The following is a 24,791-nucleotide window of genomic DNA, read 5'->3' as shown; positions in this document are numbered from 1 at the left end:
ACGAAACTATTTGTTACCGGGAATGACTTTTTATGATTAAGGACGCGGCCGTCGGCGGCCTCCCACGGGCGGCCCGCGAGGGTCACTGGGAGATCTGAGCGTCCTCGACGCGCTGTTCGTTCAGGCAGAACGGCTGGAGAGATGGGACTGTTCGACCAGCGGCCACCTTGTGAAGTTTAGGAACAAGGCCAAAACCTGAAACCCGTGTTTCCAGAGGCTGGGGCAGGACTGGGAGGGAAGATGGGAGAAGCGCCCCGCTTGCCCGGCGGGTCGAGGACCTCGCGGCTGCCGCCGCCTGCGCGCGCCTCACTTTGGACAGGAGGCCAGTTTTCCGCTCTGGGCTTCCTGCCCCTCCGTGTCAGACTCCTTGGCTGCTTCTCTCTCCCTTCCTATCGTTCTCTCTCTGCCTCTCTCTTTTTTCCCCCTCTCTTTCTCCACCCCATCTCTGGCCAAGGGAAACCGCTTGCAGTCAGGCTGATCATCGATGTTTGAACTAAATCGTGGGTTCCAAGGAGTGGGAATTGTGCTTTGGAGCTTGAGCAATAAGAGAACAGGGTGGGAGGGAGCTGGGTCCAGAGTGCGGCTGCTGTCCCCAGCGCCGCCCCCGCCACGGGTCACCGGCAGCCTAGCTGGCGGCAGGGTCGGCGGTGCACGTGCTTGTGTGCACACAGCAAGGCGGTCGCGGCCGGCCCTTGTCCCTTTCCAGGAGCCCGCCATCTTCGCGCGTGAGACCCTCTCGCCCAGCCCGCACTGGACCCGGCGACGTCCCCCAGCTTCCCGCGCTGGCGTTTCTCGCAGGATGTCCGCCGCTCACGTTGGGAAGAGCGGTGGACAGGAAGTGCGCGGGCCGGGCGCCGGGGTTGGGGAAAGCCAGACGCACTTCCAGCCGCGCGCCCCATCCCCTGCCGGCTCTGCCCAGATGCCCTTAGCCCACCCAGGCCCCGGGCAGGGGGCGGCGAAGGCAGGCGAAGTTCGGGGCCGAAGCCTGGCGGGGGCGGGCAGCTTGGGCGAAGGGCAGGGGCAGGTGGCTGCGGGCGTCGGGGACGGTCGGGGGGCAGGAAGAAGCCGCGCGACATCCTCTGTGGGGTCCTGGGCTGCAGGCGGGCTCCGGAGAGAACAGCCCGGCCTCCACCAGGTCTGTGTTCGGCTTCAGAGCCGGGGACGAGCGCTCCAGCCAGACCGGCTCGCAGGGCCCGGAGGGTGGCCGAGGGCAGGGCCGCGCGACAGGAGCCTGAGACACAGGCACATTGATTTGTTAGCGGGACCCGGCTGGGGGGGGGAACGTTGCCATGGAGACCGGGGGTCGGGTATACGGCTCAGGGGGCGGGGGGCGGGGGCCGGGGGAGAAGCCGGCCGATGGGCGCGCCGCAGGCTCTCGGGGTTCGGGCGCGGCCCGCGGCGCCCCAGCACCTGTGCATTGTGCATTGTGCGGCGCGGGCGGCGGGGGGAGGGGACCGCGCGAGTCCTGGGCGGTGGGGGTGGGGCGGCGGGCCGGGGTCTGCCGAGGGGCGGAGCCGGGCTGACATCGCCGCGGGGATCCCAGCGAGAGCTGTGGGGGACGCCGAACGCCGGAGGGACAACTTGGTGGCGGGGGAGGGGGCCCCCAGCGAGGACAGAGGGCGGCCGGCCCCCTCGCCAGCCCCGCAGACTGACAGCGAGCGGGCCCGCCCTCCCCCGCGGCGTCACTTCCGGCGGCGCCCCCTCCCACTCGCGCGCTCGGTCTCTGGAGTCGCCTCGGACTCCGCCCCCTGGCGATTGGAACGCGGGTCACGTAGCAACGCGGGGGAGAAAGGCAGAGGGGCGTGGCTCGGAGCTCGTCCAATCAGCGTGCGGGGGCGCAGGCCTCCGGCCGCTCGGCTTTAGCAACGTCGTTAGCAACACGTGGGGCGGGAGGAAGCACTGGGCGGAGGGGAGGGGGCCGAGCGGAGGAGCGCGGGAGGGGGGCCGCGGGAGGGAGAGAGAGCGCCGGGAGGGGGAGGAGAACTGACGTCAGCGGGAGAGTATTATGGTCTGTCGTGCGCTGGCTGCTGCTTTTCTGCTCCTGGAAGCGGCCAAGGGGGGAAGCTGCGAGTCAACATGGAGCTTTCAGCGGTGGGGGAGCGGGTGTTCGCGGCCGAAGCCCTCCTGAAGCGGCGCATACGGAAAGTAGGTGCCCCCGGGCCTAGGGCCTCCGTGCGGCCGGGCCCTCCCCTCCCGGCCCGGGTTCCCTCCCCCTGCTGCAGCCCAGCTTCCCTTCCCCCAGGTCCCAGCAGCGGTCGCGGCCGTGGCGGCGGCAGCGGCGGCGGCGGCGGCGGCGGCGGCGGCGGCGGCGGCTCTGAGCCCAGGCGCTTTCCTTAGACTTGCAGCGATGCACGGATTGCATGGGTGGGGGGCGGGGTGGGGAATGAATGCCGGTGCATGCACTTTGTGCAGCATTAGGTGCAGGGGTGATGCAGCGGGCGCGTGCCTTTTGCGGCGGGGTTTCGAGCATTCATCTGGTGCATGCGTTTTCGCATGCATTTCTTGTATCCTCGTCATGCGTTTCTCCCCATGCACACACATTATCCCCTTTGCACCCGCAGGGACGCATGGAATACCTCGTGAAATGGAAGGGATGGTCGCAGAAGTAAGTAGGTTATATGCAATTCTCAACCCCAGACTGTTATTCGGGAGGTTTCTTTCTTCCTCTTTTTGCCTTTACGTTGAAATACAATACAATGCAATGAGAAAAGTTACACACACACACACACACCCCCTCTGCTCTCACCCTGCTCCTGGGACTGATGCCCACTTCTTCTTGATTCCCTTTAGGTACAGCACATGGGAACCAGAGGAAAACATCCTGGATGCTCGGTTGCTCGCGGCCTTTGAGGAAAGGTACAGACCCTTCCAAGTCCCAGCCACTCACTTAGAAACAAGTAGAGTGGCTTCTTTCCAGCCTGGACTAGAGTCCCACTTGCTTTCTTTACTCACGCACCTTTTCTCCTTTTTTTCTTTCTCCAGGGAAAGAGAGATGGAGCTCTATGGCCCCAAAAAGCGTGGACCCAAGCCCAAAACCTTCCTCCTCAAGGTAGGTTGGCAGTGTCCAATGGTGGAGGACAATGTTGTGGAGTCATTTGTGGGAAGGGGGCTCTGAGGGCTGTGAGCCAATGGGGTGTCCACACATGTTGCCTATTTGTAATCTAGGAGGGAGTTCCCTGACAAGATGTCACCAAGTCAGTAGCAGCACCAATGGTGTCTGGGGGGACGGGCTTGGCCACACTAGAATTCCTTTACCCTCCCCCTCCCAAGTGGACATATAATCAAATGCAAAAAGTGTACTTTTTGCAAATGACTACTTCCAGCCAAATCTTCTACCCCTTCTCCCATCTTTCTATCTCTGCTCCAACAACCTCCCCACCCCATTCATCCAGCCATCCACCCACCCACCCATCCATGCATCCGTGTAGACATTCCCAGGCATCATAGGGTAAAGATAGGAGGTCAGGGCTTAGAGGAGGAGTCCTGTGGGGGTGGACAGGGCCCTGCCCCACTCTTGATACCATCTTCTCTTCTGCAGGCTCAGGCCAAGGCAAAGGCCAAAACTTACGAGTTTCGAAGTGACTCAGCCAGGGGCATCCGGATCCCCTACCCTGGCCGCTCGCCCCAGGACCTGGCCTCCACTTCCCGGGCCCGAGAGGGCCTTCGAAACATGGGTTTGTCCCCGCCAGCGAGCAGCACCAGCGCCAGCAGCACCTGCCGCGCAGAGGCCCCTCGGGACCGGGACCGGGATAGGGACCGGGAGCGGGATCGAGAAAGGGAGAGGGAGCGAGAGAGGGAGCGGGAACGTGAGCGGGAACGAGAACGGGGTACCAGCCGAGTGGATGACAAGCCCAGCTCGCCGGGGGACAGCTCGAAGAAGCGAGGCCCCAAGCCCCGGAAGGAGCTCCCGGACCCCTCACAGAGGCCCTTAGGAGAACCCAGCGCCGGCCTCGGAGAGTACCTCAAGGGCAGGAAGCTGGACGACACCCCTTCCGGGGCAGGAAAGTTTCCGTCCGGCCACAGCGTGATCCAGCTGGCCCGAAGGCAGGACTCGGACCTGGTGCAGTGTGGTGTGACCAGCCCTAGCTCAGCTGAGGCCACGGGCAAGCTGGCTGTGGACACCTTCCCGGCCAGGGTGATAAAGCACAGGGCTGCCTTCCTGGAGGCCAAAGGCCAGGGTGCCCTAGATCCCAGTGGCACTCGGGTCCGACATGGCTCAGGCCCCCCCAGCTCTGTGGGGGGCCTGTACCGGGACATGGGGGCCCAGGGGGGAAGGCCCTCCCTCATCGCCAGGATCCCTGTGGCCAGAATCCTGGGGGACCCGGAGGAAGAGTCCTGGAGCCCCTCCCTGACTAACCTGGAGAAGGTGGTGGTCACGGATGTGACCTCAAACTTTTTGACCGTCACCATTAAGGAAAGTAACACGGACCAAGGCTTTTTTAAAGAGAAAAGATGAATGCTGGGTGGGTGTGCCCAGGACGAGAGCAGGGGAGAGAGTGAGCGTGAGCTTGGCATAGTGATTTTTATTTCTGGGTGGGATGTGGCCTTTTGGCTGGTCCCGTCCCTGATGTCACCCCCACCCCCGCCAGCCCCTTTCATCCCTCCTTCCCCTCAGTTTTTGTTGGAAAGATTATCTCTAGAGTTATATTTTCTATTAGATGTAAATATGTTATTTAAGAAAAATATCTAAATATATATATTTCAACTCTTGAAGTTGTTTTATTTAAAGGAGAGAGACTCTCATTGTGCTTTAGTTGGGGCACCCCGAATGAGCTGGGGCAGGAGGGGCCCCCTTGCCCCAGGGCTCTAGGGAAGTTGGGGCCTGGGTACAGGTTTCTGAGAGTGTCTGGAGGGGCTTGGCCTGCCCACCCCACCCCTCCTCCCTTCTCCCACAGCCCAATGCCAGACTCCTGGCACCAAGGCCCGGCCCAGATTTGCTCTCTCTTCCCATTGGCCAGGCAGGCCAACAAAAGGTTGGCTCCCCAATCAGAAAAAAGGGGGGGTGGGGTCAGTCTGTTTTCCTTTTTTATAGTTTTTTTTTTTTTTTTTTTTTTTTTTTAAGGTAAAGAAGTCTATTAGGGAAAAAAGTATTAACTTGAATAAGCTTTTCGTGTGTGATGTTGAAGGTTAAAACGTCCCCAGCAGGCAGGGACAGGAGGTTTCTCCCCAGGACCACACCAGGAAATGCACTTTAGGGAGGGGTGTGTGTGTGGTACACGCAGATCGTGTGTATGTCATGTGGATAAAATCTCCCCGTTCCCTCGTTCCTTTCCTTACTCCGCAGAGAGAAAAGAAATCCAGCGAATCTGTTTACATTCCCGAAATGCCAGGATAAATTGAGAGGATTGCGTGTCAGTGCTGAGAGTTCGAAACAGTTGTTTTACAAGAAAAGTGTTGGGGTGGACTTTTCCTTTTTGCGTCCTCTAGCTTCGCCAGAAGAGACGGTGGCCCCCACCTCCCAGGAAGAGTTGGACAAGCCTCCCTGCCTGGGGAGGGCGGGCCGCCAGCTCTGTGATGGACACATGGCCAGACAGGCCCACCCTGCGGGACCCACGGAGGGAGGCGCGGCGGCGGGCGCTGGGCGGCGGGCGCTGCTGGGAGCAGTGGCTTCGCACCCAGGGCCTCTCCACGGCCAGGCTTGGAGTGTGGCGGAGGACCAGGGCTCGGAGCTCGGAGCTGGGGCTAGACTCACCCCCGTGGCTCCGGCCGGGCACGGGAAGGAGGGGCGAGGCGGGGTTTTCATCCAAGAATGCGCATCGGAACTTTTGCTTTTTCCTTTTTTTTTTCCCCCGTCCTTCTTAAAAGCAAAAGCTATAATTTATAGGTCTTTTCGATTCGCAGTGTTCTCTATTTGAACTCGACATTCAAACTCCGCCAAAGGGGGAGGGAGGAGCGGGAGTTGGGAGTGGGGACGGCCGCGGCGGGGAAGGCCGTGCGCGGCGGCGGGGCCTGGGAGGCCCCTGCCCGGCGGACTTGACCGCTCTGCGCTCCGAGGGCGCAGAACGCGCGCCCCTCTTTTGACTCAAAAGCACAAATCAGTCCCCTCCACTCCACCCCCGTCTCTTGGAGCACGGATCCCGCAGCCTCCCTGCCCTCCCCGCCCTTAAAGGGCCAGCGAAGATCTAACTTCCCATTGCTTGTTGAGGGAGGGGCGCGGGGGCCCTGCGCGCCACAGGAAGCACAGACTCGGGGGGAGCGAGGCGGGGAGTCGGGGGTGGGGGAGCTTCGCGTGGGGTGGGGGATGCTGGGAGGGAACCCCAGCCTCGTCCTCAGCACTCCCGGCTTCTCAGCCTCTCTCTCCTCCAGACTTTCTTGCCTTTAAAGAGAGAAAAGGAGGGAAACGGTGTAATATATGATTGTGTTTGTTTTTGAATATCAAATTGCGCCTATAAAGAGAAGCCCCTGGAATGGGGATTTTTATCTACTCACATTTGTAAAACTGGTATTTTAGACTTTGTATAAAGAAGCGCCGTTGACCGAGTGTATCTATTTAAATGTCGATGCTATTTTCAGATGAAACTTCACTGAAGGGGCATGTCTGTTACCCAGTGGACGGGACTGGGGCACGCGCGTCTTCACCTGGCCGCCGCCTTCCCTTCTCTCCCGCCTGTCCTTTTCTTCCACCTCCCTCCCTTCCTGGGGCTGACTTTGCCCCTTTGCCTTGGACCTTCTTTCCAGCCAGCTCTGTCCCTACCGCCCCTCCGTCCTGCTGTTTGTCCGTGGCTGTGTGTGTGTGTGTGTGTGTGTGTGTGTGTGTGTGTCTCCTTCTCTTGCTCTTGCGACGCTGACCTGGGGGGTGGGTGGGCAGGGGCCGGGGCCACGTGGCTGGGAGTCTGCAACCGCGCAGGATGTGTGCGCTGTTGGGTTTATTCTAAGATTTGTACAAATCTCTAATCGATCTCCGCCTCAGCTCAAGAGTGAAGCTTCGGTACCTATCTTCTGCGGTCGTGAATGTCTGTATCCAATACCGCTTTTTACGTGTTTAAATATATACTTTGTAAATAGAGACATGTCTTGGTTTTATTCTTCTTTTTCTTTCCCTGAGCAAAGGGAAGAGGCATCCCGGGAGGAGAGGATCCGTCCCTCTTCTCTCAGTACTTATCCCGTCCTCCCGCCCCCATCCTCGCCCCCATCGGTGGGGGAGCGGTTCCTGCAAAGGCCCTTCCCCAACTGGGGAACCCACCTGGCTGGGATAGAGGTGGGCGTGGGAGGCCGCTGCAGCTGACTCTTCTCAGCCCGTCCGGGGGAATCCGTGGCTCTCCGCACCTACTGGCTGCACTTCTTCGGGACCCGGGCAGAATCTGGGGATCCCGGGAGGAGGCGCCTGGGGTCGGGGGTTCCCCTTTCCTCTGGCGGGATCCTCCAGCGCGCCACACCCCCAGGCCGGAGGTGTCTGGTCTCCGAGGCCCCGGGGCCTCGCCACGTTGCCCAGAGCCTCCCGGTGCCAGCCCCTCGTAGCTGTCGTGAGACCCACTCCCCAGACCCACCCAACCTTGCTAGCGCTCCCCGAAATGCAGAGCCTCGCGCCTATTGATTGAGGAATTGAATTCGCGGGTATTGCTAGGCAACTGCCTGCTCGGAGCCGGCGCAGAGCGCTGCTGATGTGATTAGTGAACCTGGAGCCGCCGCGCCGCAGCCCCGCGCACCCCCGCCCCCGAGTTCCCGCAGCCTCTCCAGCCCAGGTCTCCTAGGCGGGCCTAAACCCCAATGCTGGGCAAGGGATGGTGCGGGGAGAGCAGAGTGCGGGGTGGGGGTGGAGAGGGAGATGTTCTTGGCCTTTTCTGGCCACAGACTTCACAGCAGTGGGGGCGGGGTCTTGAAGCCCGCACAGGAGAGCCACTCTTCGCATCCCCAAACAGGCCACCGCACTAAACCCATTTCTACTTCCATAGTGCCCCGCAGACGTCACCCTGCCAGGAAGCCACGATTCAGGCTCACCCCTAACGCCCACCAGGAGGAACATGGACAGGGGGAGCTCACGCATCTCCAGCCCCTTGCTGAGGAGTCAGTGGCCCGGCCCTTGGAGGAGCTTCCCTCTTCCCCAGCTGTGACCGGTGTGGGAGGGCGCGGAAGGACAGGAGCGTCCTGGTGCCCAGGCCCAGGTTAGTGGGTCACAGAGCCTTGAGTGTCCTTCCGACGTGAGGGCCAGCGCTGCCGGCCGAGTAGGGTCGCTGGCCGCCAGATGTCAAAGATCTCCGCTGGAGACTGCCCCACCGCAACGGGTGGTCTCTGTGCTGGCAGGGGACGTCAAGGTAAGGTGGGCGGGGTGGCCCCGCGATGGTCGCCACTTGGACGGGGCTCCCTCCTGCGTCCACTCCTGGGCGTGTGGGGCAGTGGAATGGGCTCCTGCTTAAGCAGATGGGAGGGCGCCCACCCTGCCCCTTTTTCGGGTTCGCTGGCCATCACCACCCTCGGCTTTGAGGAGCGCCCTCACGGGTTTCCGTGGGAATCCGCCACAACTGCAGAGACCAGGTGTGCGTGGCGGCCTCCAGCCGGACTGGTTACCCTGCGTCCCGAGGACAGCGCCGGCTTGTGTGGCCACCGCGGCGGGGAACCTGGCCTCGCACAAACATTGGTTGGGTTGGAAGGTTCATGCTCTTCCTAGAGTGTCGGATCGGATTCATTTTCCGTCCGTTTGATGCTGGCTTCGCACCAATCCTGATCTAGGCACTGTGCCATGCGCCCGGGCCGCTGGCGCACAGACCTGTCCCGGCCCTCTGGGGCTCCTGTGCTGGTTTCCTCTTCTCATCTAAAAGCCCTCCAGGCCCAGAGGAGCCTCGGACCCAACTGAAGTCCGAGACTGGCGTGGCTCGGGGCCCGGCGGGACTCCCTGCTGTCCGTCGTGGAAGGCGGCTGCCCGCAGCCTCGGGTCCTGAACGCGGCGAGAGAGGCTGCGGGCTGGGTCGGGGCTTTCCTCCTGAGACTTCCGAGGCGGAGGTGGCCGGAGTGCAGGTGGTGCGATTGAGTCTCGGGCACCCTGGAGCCGCGGTTGGCTTTTCCCTCGTCGGTCCGAAGGGCCGGCGGCCGACCTTGGTGGGACGCGCGCGCCCTCTGCAGGTGGCGGCGTCGGCCCGGGTCGCCGGCGCCCACCCCTTACCCCCGGGGGGCCAGTGGCTTTCGGGTTCCGAACCCGAGCTGAGAAAGCCTTACCTGCCCCCCACCCAAAGGTACCGCTGGGCGCCCACCGCCACGGGCGCCCCCTCTGCGTCCTCCCTGAGGCCCGGCCCTCGAGCCACGAAGGCGGAGGGGAAGAGGGAGAGGTCCAGCCGCCCGGATGACCGTCCTCCCAGCCCCTCCGCACCCATCGCTCCCGGTGCCCTCGGGCAGGTCGCGGCGGCGTGGGGCCGGGCCCTCGAGCCGGGTCGGGCCCTCGGCAGCCCAGTCTGTTCTTCTCAGGGTACACTGGATTAGGCGATCACATCAGCGGCGCAGAAACTAACAAAGGCCGAGCGAGCTCGGCTCGGCACCCGTCTGGCCGAATCCCTGTAGAAATGAGCTCTCCCGAAAGCCTGGCTCCACATCCGGGGCCGCGCCTGCTCCTGCTCGGCCAGCTTGCTCCTTCCTGGCGGTCCCAGCCCCTTTCTGCAGCTCTCGTAAGCCAGAGGACAGGCCCGCTGGGGTCGCCCCTGCCCACTTTCTCCAAAACGAAACAGCCAGAGACTTGCGAGGGCAGCAAAAGAGAGCCCACCAGCAGTCTTCTTTCTCTGCAACAGTCTGATTTCGAATTCGCAGGCCTTCCTGGAGCGGGCTAGTGCTGGGGGTCACATTTCCATTTGTAGGGGGAACCCTTTTCTGAACCAAAAGATTCAGGCCTTGGCCCCAAGTAGCTTTTCACCCAGTGACCCCAACATCTAGGCCCAGCTTCTCTCTTCACTTCAAAGAAGCTCTATTCTCCCTGGAGGCTGGAATTTATGAATAAATTCATGCTGAAGTTGGTGCAAGCCTTAAGGAGCCGGGGAAGGTTCTATAATAAGCAAATCGCCTCTTTATTCGCGAGCTTTGGGTTAGGAGTTGCAGTAGCTGCTAACTCACAGTGACTCCCCTGGAATTTTATGGCTGCCTCCTTGTAAAGCATTAGCACATGCGGTGGCTTCAAGGGGTTGAGTGGCTTTCCAACACAGCATCTCTGGATACTGTGGGGGCGGGGAGAGTTTTGGTTTAACTTTGAATGTCTCTGGAAGGGAGCAGTCTCAAAATGAGTTGATTATATATTGCAGCATCCCTGACCTCACCTAACAGATGCCGGTAATGCCGCCCCTGCCCCCAACCTCTGCCATTGTATTTTTTCTATTTTTCCCATTAATTCAGTCTCTCAAACTCAGCACTACAGACGTGCTGGGAAGGATCATTCCTTTCTGTCATGGAGACTGTTCTGTGCACCTCAGGACGTCTAGCAGCACTCCTGGTATCCACCCACTAGATGCAAGTGGCATCCACCCCACAGCGTGACAAGCAAGATCTCCAGATCTGCCAAGTGTCCCCTGGAATGCCAATTGTTCTCTGTTGTGAGCCACTGGTATATGGACTCTTAAACACCCATCCTTTGCTTGGAAACTATCTTTTTCTACACCCTCTGCAAGTGGCCAAGCCTTTCCCAGTCTTTGATTTTTCTGTGCCACGAGTACTCGGCCCATGTCCAGATGAATTATTTTGCCTCAGGAAAGGAAAAGAGCAGAGTCTACTGTGTTTCCAGGGATCACTCATGATGTACACCAGGCCCAAAGTTTTTAAAAAAATTTATTGATATACTAAGATAACAAAAGGACAAAAATCTTCTGACACCATTTGCTGTCTTTCCCCCGCAAAATAAATTAACATCAGTCTAAAAGAAGAAAAAACCCTGCAACCTATGCTAGTTTTCCAAAAATGCTAGAAAACCCACCGAATCATGAGATGCACTTGAGTAAAATCTGGTCATGTAGGCACTACCTGTCCCCAACTCCATTCCTCTTCCCCACACCATCAGGGGCTTTTCAGGGGAAGCATTTCCTTAAACTGGTTGATCCTAATTAAATGTGGGCCCTAGGCTGCTGTCCTGTTTCAACACAGATCCTTTCCTAGGGCAATAACATATCTACTTTTGTTCTCTTTTAAGAAAGCAAACAGCCATAGTTGAAAGCAATTAGAAGTGGCATACATGAATGATTTTTTTTTTAATTAAAAAACACAAATCAAGCCAGTGATTGGCTTTGGTTCAAAGCTTGATCCTTCCCCAAAGTCTCCCCTTAATGAAAGCTCTCGGCCCAGAGCCCTCTCCAGCTAGGTCAGAATTTCGAGTGTAACCAAAACAAGGAACACTCTTTTTTGGTACAAAATATATACATATAAAAATATGCCAACATCTCTAAGGAAGACAGACTGGCCACTGCTTCCTATTCAATACAGAAGCAAACAAGACGTGGGTAACACACCATTCCACACACACACCATTGCCACAGTTCCTGTGGGACCTTCGGGAAAAAACCAACAATGCATCTTGTCAGATGTGCCAGATACCTAGCTACACAAACACATACACAAATAGCAGCAAATAAAAATAGAAAAAGTCTACTTTTATTTATTGGTAAACATAAGACAACCAAGTCTGAGCATTCGGTGCAGTTCCCAGTGACGGCACTTGCCCTGCACACGCTCTTGAAGCACCAGGAAAAACACACAACACAGTAAGAAGGCAAAGTGGCTGGGAGTAAGGTTATCTGCAGATTCAAACTTTGGGATTGAAGTAGCTGGTAAACAGAAAGGCACCGAATCAGGGTCTGGAGAGACCTGGCTGCTGGGGAGGAATCTGGCCTGCCCAGGCAGACAGGGACAGACATCCTCATTTCTCCAACAGCTCCTGGAAGCCGAGTCACCCCAAGGGCTTGGAGAGCTGTTAGTCTGGCTTTGGAGCAGTGAAGGTAGCACAGTGCTCAGCAGGAAGGAGTCAAGACTTGGCTGTCTGAGCACAGGGAGGCTGGCGCCTGAGGCCCAGCGTGCCAGGATCCACGCCTCCTCCCAGGCTGCACAGTGAGCTGGAATCTCTCTCTCTCCTGTGGGAGCAGCTCTTCCTCTTACTGTCTGCTTCCAGCTCTGGCCTAGCTATCTGGGACTCTTAGCCCTTCAATTCGCCGAGTGGGCACCATTCCTGCTGCAGCCAACACGGCCACTGTGGGCTGCCCCCAGCTGGCATATGGATGGCCCTCAACGAAGCCATGGACATGGGTCCCTCCCCAAAGGCACACTGTTAAGGTCAATTTGGCTACACCAAGGCCACCTCTTCCTATTTGGCACGGTGAGGTACTGGGGGGTCTTGCAGTCTGGTAGGCCTGCCCCCGGGAAACCAGAGCCCATTCTCGAAGTCCGGGCTGCTCCATGGAACGGTAGCCTTCCCAACAGTCAGGCACTGGAATACAGCCCCATGCCTGCCGGCTGACTCCATCCAACCAGAGGACAGAAAGCGACCACCCCACCCTCTTTTATTTTTGGCATCACAAACACCTAGTGGCCAGATTGCCTGCCGCGGCCACCTCTGGGCTGCCCTGCCTTTCTGCCCAAGCTGCCCTCAGAACAGAAATCCTGATATTGGTCAGAAGCCATACAAGGTAGCTCCCAGACGTGGCCACCTAGAGGCGGCTCACAATCTTAACAGGGGCCTCAGGGCCGAGGCTGACAGATTCAGCTTCCCGGGGCCCTCTACCAGGTGGGCCCCCTAGACTTTGTGCAGCTTCTCCAATGGTACAGGCCTAGTTTTTCAGCTGGAAAGGAGCCAAGCAGGGAACCACTAAAGGTGAGGGGGATTGTCAGGGAAAATGATACTCCTCAAGGAATGCCTCATCCACTTGCGCAGGGCCCCGAACAGGAGGCAGGGAGTTGTCGGCTGGACCCACGGCCAACACCTGCAGCACAGGCAGAGCTGGCAGACCGGCCCATTGACTCCCAAGTGCTGGCACTCCTGTCCTCCAGGTCTCCGCGGCAGTCTGTGGGCCACGATTAGGACGAAGCCAGTCCTTTACTAGCAGAAGGTAGGTCCTGGGAGTGGAGGGAGGGGCTTGCCTGCCAAGGGTCCTGCCCACTGGACTCCCCTGGACCTGAGCACCTCCACTTTCAGTTTTTCTTGGGACACACTGAACTCTGGGCTTTTAAGAAATGGAACATGCTTCAGTGTGCCTGGGGCAGGAGGTGGGTCTGGGTTTGGAAGGGGACTCAATTCACTTCTCACTGTGACACGGGCAGAAGGGAGGGTGGCAGCCACAGCCTGCCTCTCCTGCTCCGAGGTGCGGAGGCTCTTCAGGTGGAACCCAGCTGTGGGACCACCCCCGCCCCACCCATGCTGGCTTGTGGGCTATTTGGGGGCTGTGGATGCTGCCCTGAACTGGGGCTAGATGGCCGTGAAGGCAGCCTTTTAGGGCTCCTGGGCTCGCTCTACTCCAGCTGCCTGCCACTGTCCTTTCACATTAAGGCCCCAGCCAGCCCCCACCTGTCAAGGGCAAGCTCCCCACTTCACCACTGCCGGCTCAGGCAATGCCAGCCAGGCCCGCCCCTGCCCATCCCATCTCCCAAAAGCTGCGGCCAGGTGGAGGGAACACTAGTCCCACTGGCCACGCCTCCCCACAATACTCTCTGCCCGCTCCAGGGCTGAAGGAGAGGTGGGGACCTCTCCTGACACCTCAGCCCCTGCGAGACAGGGAGCAAAGCTGTGATTCAGTCACGCAGGCCAGGGAAGAGCAGTTCAAACTCAGCAATAACGCAGCCATGACGAAGCCCGCTCTGTTCAAGACAGTCACCTGGAGCCACAGGTGCCACCGGGTTTCCTGAGGCAAGAGGGGAGAGCAAAGAGGCCTGCAGAGGTAGGAACAAGGTGGAGACCAACAAGGCAGTGAGGCCCCCTGCCCTATGTCCTGGGACGGAGCGGGGTGTGGGAAGTCCCTTCCAAGCCTGCCCATCAAGGAGGCCACCCACTCCTCCCCCCTGACGCAGACTCTTGGGGGGCTTGGGCGGGGAGTCACTTAGCCGAGCAACATCGCAGGGAAGGGGAGTAAGACCCGGCGGCTGGTGGCGCCGGGGCTTCAGTAATGCCTCAGGTTGAAGAAGCCCACGCTGGTGGGAGACTCCTTCACTGTGACGGTGATGAGGTTGGCAGTGACGTCGGTGACAAAGACGTGCTCGATGAGGCTGCGGGTGGGCTTCCAGTCCTGGCTGGTCTGAACGGACACTGACGGGTTCTGTCCAGTGCTGGGCGGCGAGGCGGAGTCGGGGTCCGAGTCCGAGCTGCTGCTCTCCTCGCCTGCGCTCATCTCTGGCAGTGTGGCCGCCTTGCGGGCTTCTCCGGGGGCTGTGCGGCTCTCCTGCCCACTGGGGGTAGCACTGCCCTTGACACAGTCCCTCTTGCTGGCAGGGGTGGGCGGTGCCACTGCTCTGGAGGCCAGCTTCTCACTTTTGCTTGTGTCGGTGGGCATGGTGGCCCCGCTGGCCCCAGTGAGGCCATTCCCAGTGCCCTTCCCAAGGGCTGGGTTGGTGGCTGGGACACCCTTGGTGGCGGTGGCGTGGCGGGCAAGCAGACCCACCCCGGGCATGCCATTCTTGACACTCTGCAAGTCCAAGACCTGGAGGCTCAGCTCCTGGGTGGGTGCTGGCTGGGGGCCTGGGCACCCAGCAGGCACCCTGCTGGCACCATGGGTGTGTGGGGGGCCCCCTGTGCTCCCCACTTTCTGCTCCACAGCCCCGCCGCTGGGGGCCTTCGGGATTTTGCTTCCTGGAGGGCTCATTCCCAGCTCCCCTTTCTGTGTCCTCACCTTCAGGTCCAGCCCGAGGCCACACTTGTTGCTGGCCTGGGCCTTCAGCGCCAACCTGCTGGCGGCCTGGGCCTGGCTCTGGGTCATGCGGTTCATGTAGTGCACGATGGAGCTCTGCCAACTGATGCCACCCCGGCCGGGGCTACTGGCCATGCCCTTCATTAGGCTGGCCAGGTTCTCTGGGGTGGCCATGGCACTGGGGCCACCACAGGCCTCCTTGGCGTGGGCCTTCAGAGCTGCCAAGCCTGCAACGGGGGCGCTGAGTGGAGGAGGCAGCTTGCTGGCCGGGGCCCCCAGATCCTTCCGGGCAGTCTTCAGCACCTTGGCCAGGCTCACGGGTCTTCGGGTTGCCTTTTGCTCTGGGGGCAGGGGCTTTCGTCCCCGCTTCTTCCGGATGGGATCCTTCAGCTCGGGTTTGGCCACCAGGATCTGGGCCTTCTTCTGAGGCACTGGGTGGGTCTCACGGCCCCGGGGACCCCTCTTGGCATCTAAGTCACTGTCATCTTCTTCATCCGAGGAAGAGGACGACGACGTGGAGGAAGTGGAGGAACTGCTGGACTTGGATTTGGAGGGAGCATTGGGTTCCTGGAAAGATAAAGGAGAAGTTGGCTGGGTGCAGTGGCTCACGCCTGTAATCTCAGCACTTTGGGAGGCCGAAGCAGGTGGATCACCTGAGGTCAGGAGTTCAAGACCAGCCTGGCCAACATAGTGAAGCCCTGTTTCTACTAAAAATACAAAAATTAGCCGGGTGTTGTGGCGCGCACCTGTAGTCCCAGCTACTGCAGAGGCTGAGGCAGGAGAATTGCTTGAAATCGGGAGGTGGAGGCTGCAGTGAGCTGAGATTGTGCCACTGAACTCCAGCCTGGGCGACAGAGCGAGACTACCTCTCGAAAAAAAAAAAAAAAAGATAAAGGAGAAGTTGTCACACCTCCACTGCCTGCTCCCAGGGTCCAGAGCGCCATGCTGTCCCCAAGGAACACTGGGCACCTTGCAGCCATCAACTCCTGTGGCTTCCAGACCAGACAGGCAGTCAGGAAGGAGCAACTTCTCACCGCGCTCACAGTTCCATGAGAGGCAAAATTAAAGGTAGACAGAAAAATAGGTGGCTCGTAAAAATGAAGACAGAGTAAGGACGGACAGAGTCCACACCATGACATCCCTGTCCACCATCAGTTTTCAAGGGGGATGCAGATTTAGCTCCGGGCTGTAGAGCAGACGTTCAAAGGGAACTGTATCCAAAGCATCACAGTTTCCAGGACTCAGAAGGTTACAAGTCGTAAGAAGTAGCATGCACAGCTTTGCAGCCTACACCAAGTGGGCTTCGGTATCCCCATTTCCCAGTCTGAGCCTTCCAGGATACAGGTAAACAAACCGCTGTCTTCCTCACCTTCTGGATGTCACCGCAAATATTAAATAAGAGTGTCCTCGTGTTTTACAGGCCTCCATGCTGCCTGCTGGGTCAGAATCCTACAGCGTGTGCTTCAGGGAGTCAGATCCAACACCGCCTGCCTACCACCCCGTTCTCTCAACTTCAACAGGAGTGATCTCCTCAAACCTCCTCAAACAAGGCAGCAATCACTGCCTTGTGGCCACTCCTCAGTCAGCAGAACTTCTGCAGCCCCCACCATCCTGCTCAAAAAGATTTTTCAACACAAGCTAAGGCCAGTGTAGACCAGCCAACAAGATTCTACAGCAGGGAATCCTGTTCATTCAGGAAATCCTCCCGGAAAGGCAAGTTCTGTTAGTGACTGAGCTCGTGGCCACGACATGCAAAGGTCCAGGGACAGTGCCCGGGGGAGGGAATCAAAGCCACACCCGGGACTGAGGCCAGGCCCTCCTCCCCCATCCTGTCCTGCCTCACCTGTCTTCAGGGGAGGGAGGGGCCCTACCATGGACCCCAGGGGCGCATGCATACCTGTGGCGGGGTGAGCCCATCACTGTATCGAGGAGGGATGACAGGACAGTCCCGAGAAGGCCGAAGCACATCATCAGCCCACACTGCCTCTGCCCTCCTCCAAGGCCCCTCCTGGCACCCCCTGGCTATTCAGTCAGCCCTGCCTTTTCTGGCCACCTCGATTTAAGGTGCACTCACAGGTGGACCTGGAGTAGCCCAAAATCTTAGGCTTTTGAGTCACATCTAGCCAGCAATCCTATAAGCACCTACTCTATGCATGCTTCCTGTTCCTTTCCGTCCCCCAAGGACCCCCTGGGAGGGAAGAGTGCTTGTCAGCAGCAGTTTGACCACCCAGCAGAGAGGCATGCAGGACAGGCTGAAGCAGGAAGCCCCTGGGAGGGGCGGGGAGGAACTCTCAGGCGGCTGGGGCCCCCTGGCAGCAGAAACTGACAGGCAGGAAGAAAGGGGGCTCCTGTTTTCCGAGTAGAGGGACAGACTGTTGGCAGAAGTGCCACCCCCTTCCTGAGGGCCCCAAACCCTCCCTCTGCCTGCCCCCTACCCCAAGGGGGTGCTGGGAGGTGGGGTCAGCATACCCAGCGCAGCCACCCACCTTGAGCTTGGAGCGCCGGCTGCAGGAGGACATGGCAGTGAGCTTTCTTGGCCGGCCTCTTGGCCTCTTGCCTCTCTTCCGGTTCTGCACCTCCTTCTCATGTTCCCTGAAGGCACACCACTAGTTAATGGGGGAGAAGCCCTGTGCGTACCCCTTCTACCATGTGGGACTCTATGGCTTCCAGCACCCTATTCCTGCTGGCCCGTAATAGCTTATCCCGTTTGCCGCAAACACATCATCCAATACCCAAGGCAGAGATCAGACCCCATTCTTTGCACTAGGGTCAGTAACCAGCCATCCCATTTCCTTTAGGTAACGACAAGCTGAAGACAGGAAAACAACGCTGGGAAAACAATGATGCCCCAGTATTCTCTGACTTCGCTTAAGACAGCTTCCTGCAGGTGCACTGCTGCGTGGAAATTCTAGCATATCCTAACCAGAAGTGACCTTGGTGGTCATGCGGTCCAACCTCCTTACTTTCAGTAGGAGAAGGAAGCCCAGGGCAAGGAGATGCCACCAATCCCCTGGGCAGCTGCCGGTGCATAAAACTCTCACCCAGGCAAGGAGCACCACGGGCCTTGTCCTCCAGCCCTCGCAGAGCCTGGCTGCTGGCACACCACTCTCCTTGTTTCCTTTTTAAAAATACCTCTCTGTTCCTAAACTCTACTCTTGAGGAAAATAACAGAGGTGCCGAGTTCTGAGGCAGGCAGGGCTCAATGCATGCACCACTCCCAGTACCCCCTCCCCCAGAAGTGCCTCCACACCTCCAGGGTGATGAAGTCCTAGTAGAGCCTCCAGCCCCCAGGGAAAGCTTGTATTTCAGGCTATTCTCAAGGGAAGGGGCCCTGGTAATTATCTGGGCAAACATCATCTCATTGGGGCCTGGAAGGCAACCTCCTCAACACAGTTCTGATTAGTACCAGGCAAAGTTCATACTCCAATTAAGTGCTGGTCCTTAACCCGAAATTTCCTAAAAGGACAATGAAGTGTTGCATGGATCTCCTCCGCTGAAATATTAACCTGTGTGCCGAGTGCTGTGAGCCTGTGTGTCGCCAAGGGCCATACCCCCACCCCCTCCAATACCAAGCAGATAACCGCCAGCTTCTAGTGCCCAGAGGGAGCTAACATTTTGGTGGATGGAGAAGGCTGTCCCACCTTATCCGTTTTCTTTCTTCCACGATGTAATCCAAGCCACCCATGGGTTTTTTTAAACTCTTGTTATGTCAGGTATTTCTGCTCTTGTCTGCTCTAACCAAAACCAGGGACAAGGGCACAATCTCTCTCAACAGTTAGGACACTGTCTTAGATGCAGAGAAATGCACCGGCCTCTGACTTGGGCCAAGCCATTCCCCCACCCCAAGGCTCAGAGGACCCACACAGGAACTAACAGAAGACAATGGGTTGCCGTTACGATTTTCCAAAGGGATTTAAGCAAGCACAGGCTCTTCTTTTTGCTGGCCCCACCAGAAAACTCTATTTCCCCATTGTCATGTCCCCTCTGGGAAGACCCAAAATGTCCCACTACAGTGGAAAAAAGGGAATGCACCTTTTGCTACCAGACAACAAACCTTCCAGATTGACCCTGACTGGGAAAGACTCCAGCAACCAATTCTTCTGCCTCTATCCACAGGGCAAGTCCAGCCAGAGGAGCCAGGGGGAGCTGTCAGTGAAATCCCCCACGTCTTGCCATTGCTTGAACAGCACTCCCTGGCCCTTCATGCTGGGGTGCGGTGGGCACCTCCACTGCCCTCTCCTCACCACCCCTTGCCCTTGAACATCTCAAGGAGGCCTATCTCTTAACCTAAACTCCCTACCTAAAAACAGAAATGACATTTAGAATTACAGAAACAAGTCTGGCCCAATCCGGCCTCATGGTGCTACTTGGTACTGTATGCTGCAGGCCAGAGCAAAATAAACGTTTCTTTCTTGAGAGAGACATCACAATAGGCACAACTGCGTGCTGTGTGTTCCAGCTCCCTCTCTGAGCCTTCTCCTGCCTGATGGCACATGTGTGCAGGGCTGGAAGGGCAGACCTGCTATCCTGGTTTTTTGTTAGCGCCATGTGCGAATTACTCAGCAGAAAAGGCCAAGAAAAGCTATAACATCTTTATCTGAAGGAACTGAAAAAGTTGGTTTTTGCAAGTATGGCTGTCGGAAACACCAAGGCAGCACTTACTTGCAGTCTTCTCAGGGATGGATACAGGCTGGCTAGGAGAAAGTGGGAGAGGGGCTGGCTCGGGACTTTTACAGCCAGCCACAGAGATGGCCCTGGAGACAATCTTGCTAAGGGACCTCAGACCACAGCCCCAGCTCCAGCCTCCCGGCAGGCGAGCAGCGCCCAGCACGACTCCAACCAGCCACCGTCCCTCCCCCACGCCCTCCCCACAGTGCTGTCAGCGTCCTCACTTCTTCTGGAAGGCCAGGAGCAGCCTCGGGTCCAGGATGTTCTCCTCCGGCTCCCAGCTGTTATGTCTACAAAGCAGAGGGCACGGCAGCATTAGACGCCAGGCTGATGATTGCTGCTTTGCAAGGCAGCCGGAGGGGGCCCGCCCTCACCGCTCCTCGACTTGGGCCGATGGCAGTGGCACCGTAGCACCATGGCACTTCTCAAAGTCCAAACCCAGGTTTTGGAGGCTGGCCACCCCCCACCAAGCCAGCACTCTAACCTCAGACCCAAAGAGAAACTGCCGCTCCAACCTCCCAATTAAAACAAGGCCACAAGAGGACTCCCACAGTCTCTGCCTGGGAGAAAAACAAACCCCCATAAAACGCAAAGTTGCAGAAAGGGAATCCCCCAAACCCTGGCCCGGAGCCAGAGGAGGAAGGGAAGGCAGGTCCAGGATGCAGGGAGGGGCAAAGGCGCCCAGCCCGAGATCCAGAACAATGTGGCGCGCGGGCCGGGGCACCTCGAGGGGTAGCGAAGAAAGAGCGGGGTCCGGGAAGACGCAGAAACGGGGCCGCGGGAATAGCTGTGCACAGAGCCCTTTCCGGGGATGCCAAATCCCCTCCCTTCCATTAAAAGAAAGAAAAAAAAAAAGAAACCCTACATCCATCAATAGGAAGCTCAGGTTACAGCGGGGAGAATCTGGCCAAGAGGAGGGGGGCTCGCATCCCGCGCCTCCCTCCCGGCAGGGACGGGGATTGAGAGGAGCGCGGCGCGGGGGCCGAGGAGGTTCCGGCGCGGGCGGCCGCCCAGCTCTGCACCCGCGGGCGTGTAAACAAAGGGCAACCTCGGGCCGGGCGGCCCCCGCCCCCCTCAGAGCCGGAGGAGCCCGCGAGGACCCCGCGAACTTCCCGCTCTGCCAGCGGGCGCCCCCAGGCCCCCGGACGGCGCGGCCGAGGGGCTCCCCGTCCCCACCCTCGGGCGAGGGGGCGGGAGGGGGGCGCGGCGTCGCGGGGGACTCACTTGGAGGACCAGCCGCGCCACTTGACCAGGTACTCCAGCTTGCCCTGCGGGGAGAGAAGAGGGGCCGTGAGCCAGACAGGCAGCGGGCGGCGGGCGGGGGGCCCGGCGGGCCGCACGCACCTTGCGGAGCCGCTTGCTCAGGATGCACTCGGCGGCGAAGACCTGCTCGCCCACGCTGCTCAGCTCCTCCATGCTGCCCGGCAGCCAGCCCGACCGCGGCGCCCGCCGCGCGTCACCCGCCCGCACCGCCGCGCGCCCCGCCGGCAGCACACAAAGCACCGCCCCCGCTCGGCGCCGGCCCGCCCCGCGCACGCGCACCGCCGCTCCGCGCCCTCGCCCCGGCCCGCCGCCCGCCCCCGCGCGCTGCCCAAATCCCGTGCTGGCCAATCAGCGAGGGGGGGCGGGCGCGGGGCGGGGCGGGGCGCGCATTGTCCGCGGCGGGCTGGGCCTCGCGCTCCGGTGGGGGTCCCGCGCGGGGCCCCCGGGCGGGGGCGGGGGTGGGGGCGCGGGCGGGCCCTGGTTGGGGGAGGAGGCGCCTAGGGGCTTCGGGCCTGGGGCGCCCACCGAGTCCCGCGTGGTTCCCGGGGCGCGTCCCGCCTTGCTCCCAACTCCGTTTTCCGGGCAAAAAGCCATTGTTCTGGCCCGAAGGGAGGGAAGCGGGACGGGGCGCGGCGGCCGCTTCCTGCCCCCGCCTTCGAGGGGCGCTGCTCCGGGGCGCGCGGGGCCCCACCCATCCCCCGGCTTCTTGAACTGGCTTTTCCTCGGCAGCGGGGGAGTCGCTCTGTTTTGGACGAGAGCAAAACGGGTCGGGGGCTGGGGAAGGAAAGGAAGATGAAGTCCGGGGGAGGGGCCCACAGACCCCAGCAGCCCAGGCTTTTCCCCCCAAAGGCGAGAGAGGAAAATGCTTTAACTTAAACCACCAAGCACTCTGAGAAAGAAGTAATACGAACTGCCCGGAGTTCTTATTAAACAGCTATGAAAAGTGGATCTAGCCCCCGAGTTTTAGGGCACGTGTAGGGAGAAAACCAGCTGCACCTTTTCTGAATTTGTTCCCCGATTTTGATGAAATGGAGGGGGAGGGGGCGGTTTGCAGGGCTGTTCCTAACTTAGGACTAGGTCAGTAGTGGCCCGCCAGGGCTGGGCAGCCGGCGTCCTTCGGATCAATTGTCCGCGGCAGAAAAGGGTCAGGCCATGTTATGAAAGTGGGGGTGACCCCGTGTCCTCCCTACACGGGTAGGGAGTCGTCCGCAGGCTACCCTTTTATTCCGGTGTTAAGATCCGAATTCCATGAAGAATCACCCTTTAAGTTATTTAGATTTTGAATTAGGACAAGTCAAACACGTAATGAAAGAGACCTGAGCCTTAGCTTCATTCGTCTCAATGCAATCTAACTCCATGAAAATTCACTCTCTGCTTTTCTTGCTTCCTTGAACACAGCTGCAAAATTCTCTTTCTGTTGAGCAGATCCAAAAGTCGTTTCTTGTTGTAGGAGACTGTCTCAGTGTAATTCTGATCATCAAAACTGTATTTATAAAGGGTTCTGCAGGAGAAATGTGTTTTTTTTGTTTTAACAGAAAGGCCTACTGGAGAAAATACTGAACTGTAGGAACCGATCTTTCAATTTATGGCGTGTTCTTCAGTTTCTTTGGTTACATAGGTTACATTCATTTGATTTCCTGGAGAGTACGTGCAAATTCAGATGTTGTTTGCAAAGAGAGCAGGAGAAAGGGAAATGTCCTTGGGGGGAAGGTGTTTGTTTACTCAGGAGAATCCTTGTGTTGGGATGAAACTGGCCTCTGGAGTGAAGGGATCTGCTAGCAGTCTCTCCGCCGGCTCCTTTTGTATCCCTGTCTTGTGCAGCTTGGCAGTAAATTGTGGAGTTGAGGGCAAAGGTGTATTTATTGTAATCCTACAAATAGCTGGATCAGTTTCACATCACGTTTCCTTGCAGAATTCATCTTGGGTCTAAGATTTTGCCCTGGAAGTTTCCAGTTTCCTCTTTGACTCATGGTATGCTGGGATACTTGCTTGATTTCTTTGTAAAGAAAAGAAGGCTTTGAAAAGGGAATGATTTCTTTGCTTAAGAAATAAATTTGCTAGAATTTGATACTAACACATTGAAAAAAATAAATTAGCGTCCAGGAAGGTTTAACATGTACATCATCTACCCGACTGCAAACACTCAGTTTGGGTAAAATAATATTTAGATAATTCATTTGGAGAAACAAATATGACAGATTTGGCCAGAATGAAATAATCAGATACATTCTGTGAACGTGTGATCCAAAATCTGTGGCATGTTCCCTAAAAACAAAGCTGGGAGTAGGCAGAAGGGAAGAATAACCCCCAGCTAATCCAACTGTGTGAAACAAGCGGACGTCTTCCGTTTTGACTGTCACATTTTAAGAATTATTAAGACAAGTTAAAACTAATTATTGTATTATTCATTCGACAGATAGTTAGTATGCACTATCATGTGGGCACTACTAGATATCCAGTAGTATAAGACCGTAGCAGCAGCTCCATCTGTGGGTGATGGAAGTGGATGGACAGAGCCTCCGTCCACTGCGTCCAGTGTGGTGGCCGTTAGGCACCTGTGACTGCTGAGCACTGGCAGTGTGGCTAGTGCCACTGAAGGATTGAATTTTAAATTGTATTTCACTTTAATTCATTTCAATGGGAGTAGCCACATGTAGCTGGTGGTCACTGTACTGGACACTTTGCAGTTCCACAGGAACGAGAGGGATCTGCTTTAAACATATTTTAAATGAAAGTAATACGGTTACATAAATTAATCCTGGAATATGAATAGTTTACCTACACTCACAGTTATGCTTAATTATATACGAGAATGTTTAAAACACATACAAAAAAGATATTAAAAATCCAGGCACAGAGGAAGACATTCAGAGAGTACAGACTTTGTATAGTGCTGATTTCCTTTCTACGCAAGTGATAAGGACAAGTATTAACTTATTTGTGTCTGAAATACTGCTAAGAAAGCATAAGTATTTTCATGCTATGCTTGTGGATAGAAAATTAAAGATGCCAAAGCAAAGAATGTCTCACTCTGAAGTCAATGGAAAAGTCAGGAATTGAGATCAATCCAGTGACCCTGGATTTGGCAGCTGAAACTAGATAACAGTAGTTACTTCTTAACCAAATAGTTTCAAACAGCTCTTAGATTTTCTAAAAGTACTGTCTCCCTACTGCCATCAGCGGCGTTGGCTAAAAGGAGGAATCAGACACCACCACCAGCCGGTCTGCATGGGATACACTCAGGATTTAGAATACATCACACATTTACATCACATTTAATATCTCATGTCGTAATTTGCCCCCAGCTCCTCTGCACATTTGCAAGACTAAGGTGTGAGTTACAGGCTAGCTGTGTTAATGTTACGCCGTTTCTGTGTATGTAATAGGTAAATATTACATATGTGGGACAGACTGTGTTTGTGTATCAGAACTCAAGTAAAAATAAGCACAGTTCAGGCACTTGCAGGATTCCTCAAGCTTTCAGTTTGTCTAAGGACCCCTGGGCACACGATGCACATGTCCGCCCCTGGATCCTGACCCAGGACACCCCAGAGGCAGCCCAGGGCTCTCAGCGTTTAGAACACTTCTTACAAAGGGCAGCCTGCCCAATCCCTCGCTGTGCACATGAGGCAGAAGAATACAAACTGTATCAGGTACAGGGCTGTGGAGCCTGGGCCTGCTGTTTCCCATGTTGGCCTGGGAGGGGCAGGTGGGCAGGCTGTTCTGGAAGTGGTGGAGAGCCTGCTCTCAGGAGGCCTTCCAAGGTCAAAGGCTGGAGCAACCCTGTATGTTTCTCGGACTCCCCTCACCCTCACCCACCAGGCCACCTAGCCCATTGCAGCACACCTAAAGACAGGCTCAGGCTGGAGGCCCCCCGCTTCCCTGCCCCGATCCTGGAGGCAGGGGGTGGTTAAGGAACACAGTTACAGGAGGTGGGAAATGGACAGTGAGCTCATTTATGGTGACAGTCCCCTTGCAGGAGGTCTCCATTACATGAAGCTTTTATTTTAAAGAGTGTCATTTATTAATTTTGCAATCAGATCGGTCCCTGATTCCAGTTTCTTACTATTA

The 24,791-nt window shown here is 57.5% G+C and overlaps 2 protein-coding genes across 3 annotated transcripts; one reads left to right on the top strand and one right to left on the bottom strand.

The window, feature by feature from the left end:
• The first annotated feature begins 1,936 nt into the window (after window positions 1–1,936).
• CBX8 (chromobox 8) lies at window positions 1,937–4,710 on the top strand. Its single transcript, XM_002827908.6, has 5 exons — window positions 1,937–2,145; window positions 2,562–2,605; window positions 2,791–2,856; window positions 2,983–3,049; window positions 3,539–4,710. The coding sequence occupies exons 1-5, from the start codon at window positions 2,077–2,079 to the stop codon at window positions 4,454–4,456; spliced, it is 1,164 nt and encodes a 387-aa protein (XP_002827954.2). The 5' UTR covers window positions 1,937–2,076; the 3' UTR covers window positions 4,457–4,710.
• Window positions 4,711–11,531: 6,821 nt separating this feature from the next.
• CBX2 (chromobox 2) lies at window positions 11,532–20,977 on the bottom strand. 2 transcript variants are annotated; one of them, XM_024235554.3, is made up of 5 exons: window positions 20,802–20,977; window positions 20,682–20,725; window positions 19,682–19,747; window positions 17,276–17,381; window positions 11,532–15,356 (listed from the first exon to the last, which is right to left on the bottom strand). In XM_024235554.3, exons 1-5 carry the CDS (start codon window positions 20,871–20,873, stop codon window positions 14,046–14,048), a joined length of 1,599 nt encoding a protein of 532 aa, XP_024091322.3. In that variant the 5' UTR covers window positions 20,874–20,977; the 3' UTR covers window positions 11,532–14,045. The 2 variants fall into 2 exon arrangements, with proteins under 2 accessions (XP_024091322.3, XP_024091323.3); XM_024235555.3 differs by lacking the exon at window positions 20,682–20,725 and having other exon boundaries at window positions 20,802–20,892.
• Window positions 20,978–24,791: the final 3,814 nt, after the last annotated feature.

Source organism: Pongo abelii, chromosome 19, assembly GCF_028885655.2.
Source record: "Pongo abelii isolate AG06213 chromosome 19, NHGRI_mPonAbe1-v2.0_pri, whole genome shotgun sequence".
In the NCBI taxonomy this organism is placed as follows: domain Eukaryota; kingdom Metazoa; phylum Chordata; class Mammalia; order Primates; family Hominidae; genus Pongo; species Pongo abelii.
This window is presented reverse-complemented; position numbering and strand designations above follow the sequence as displayed.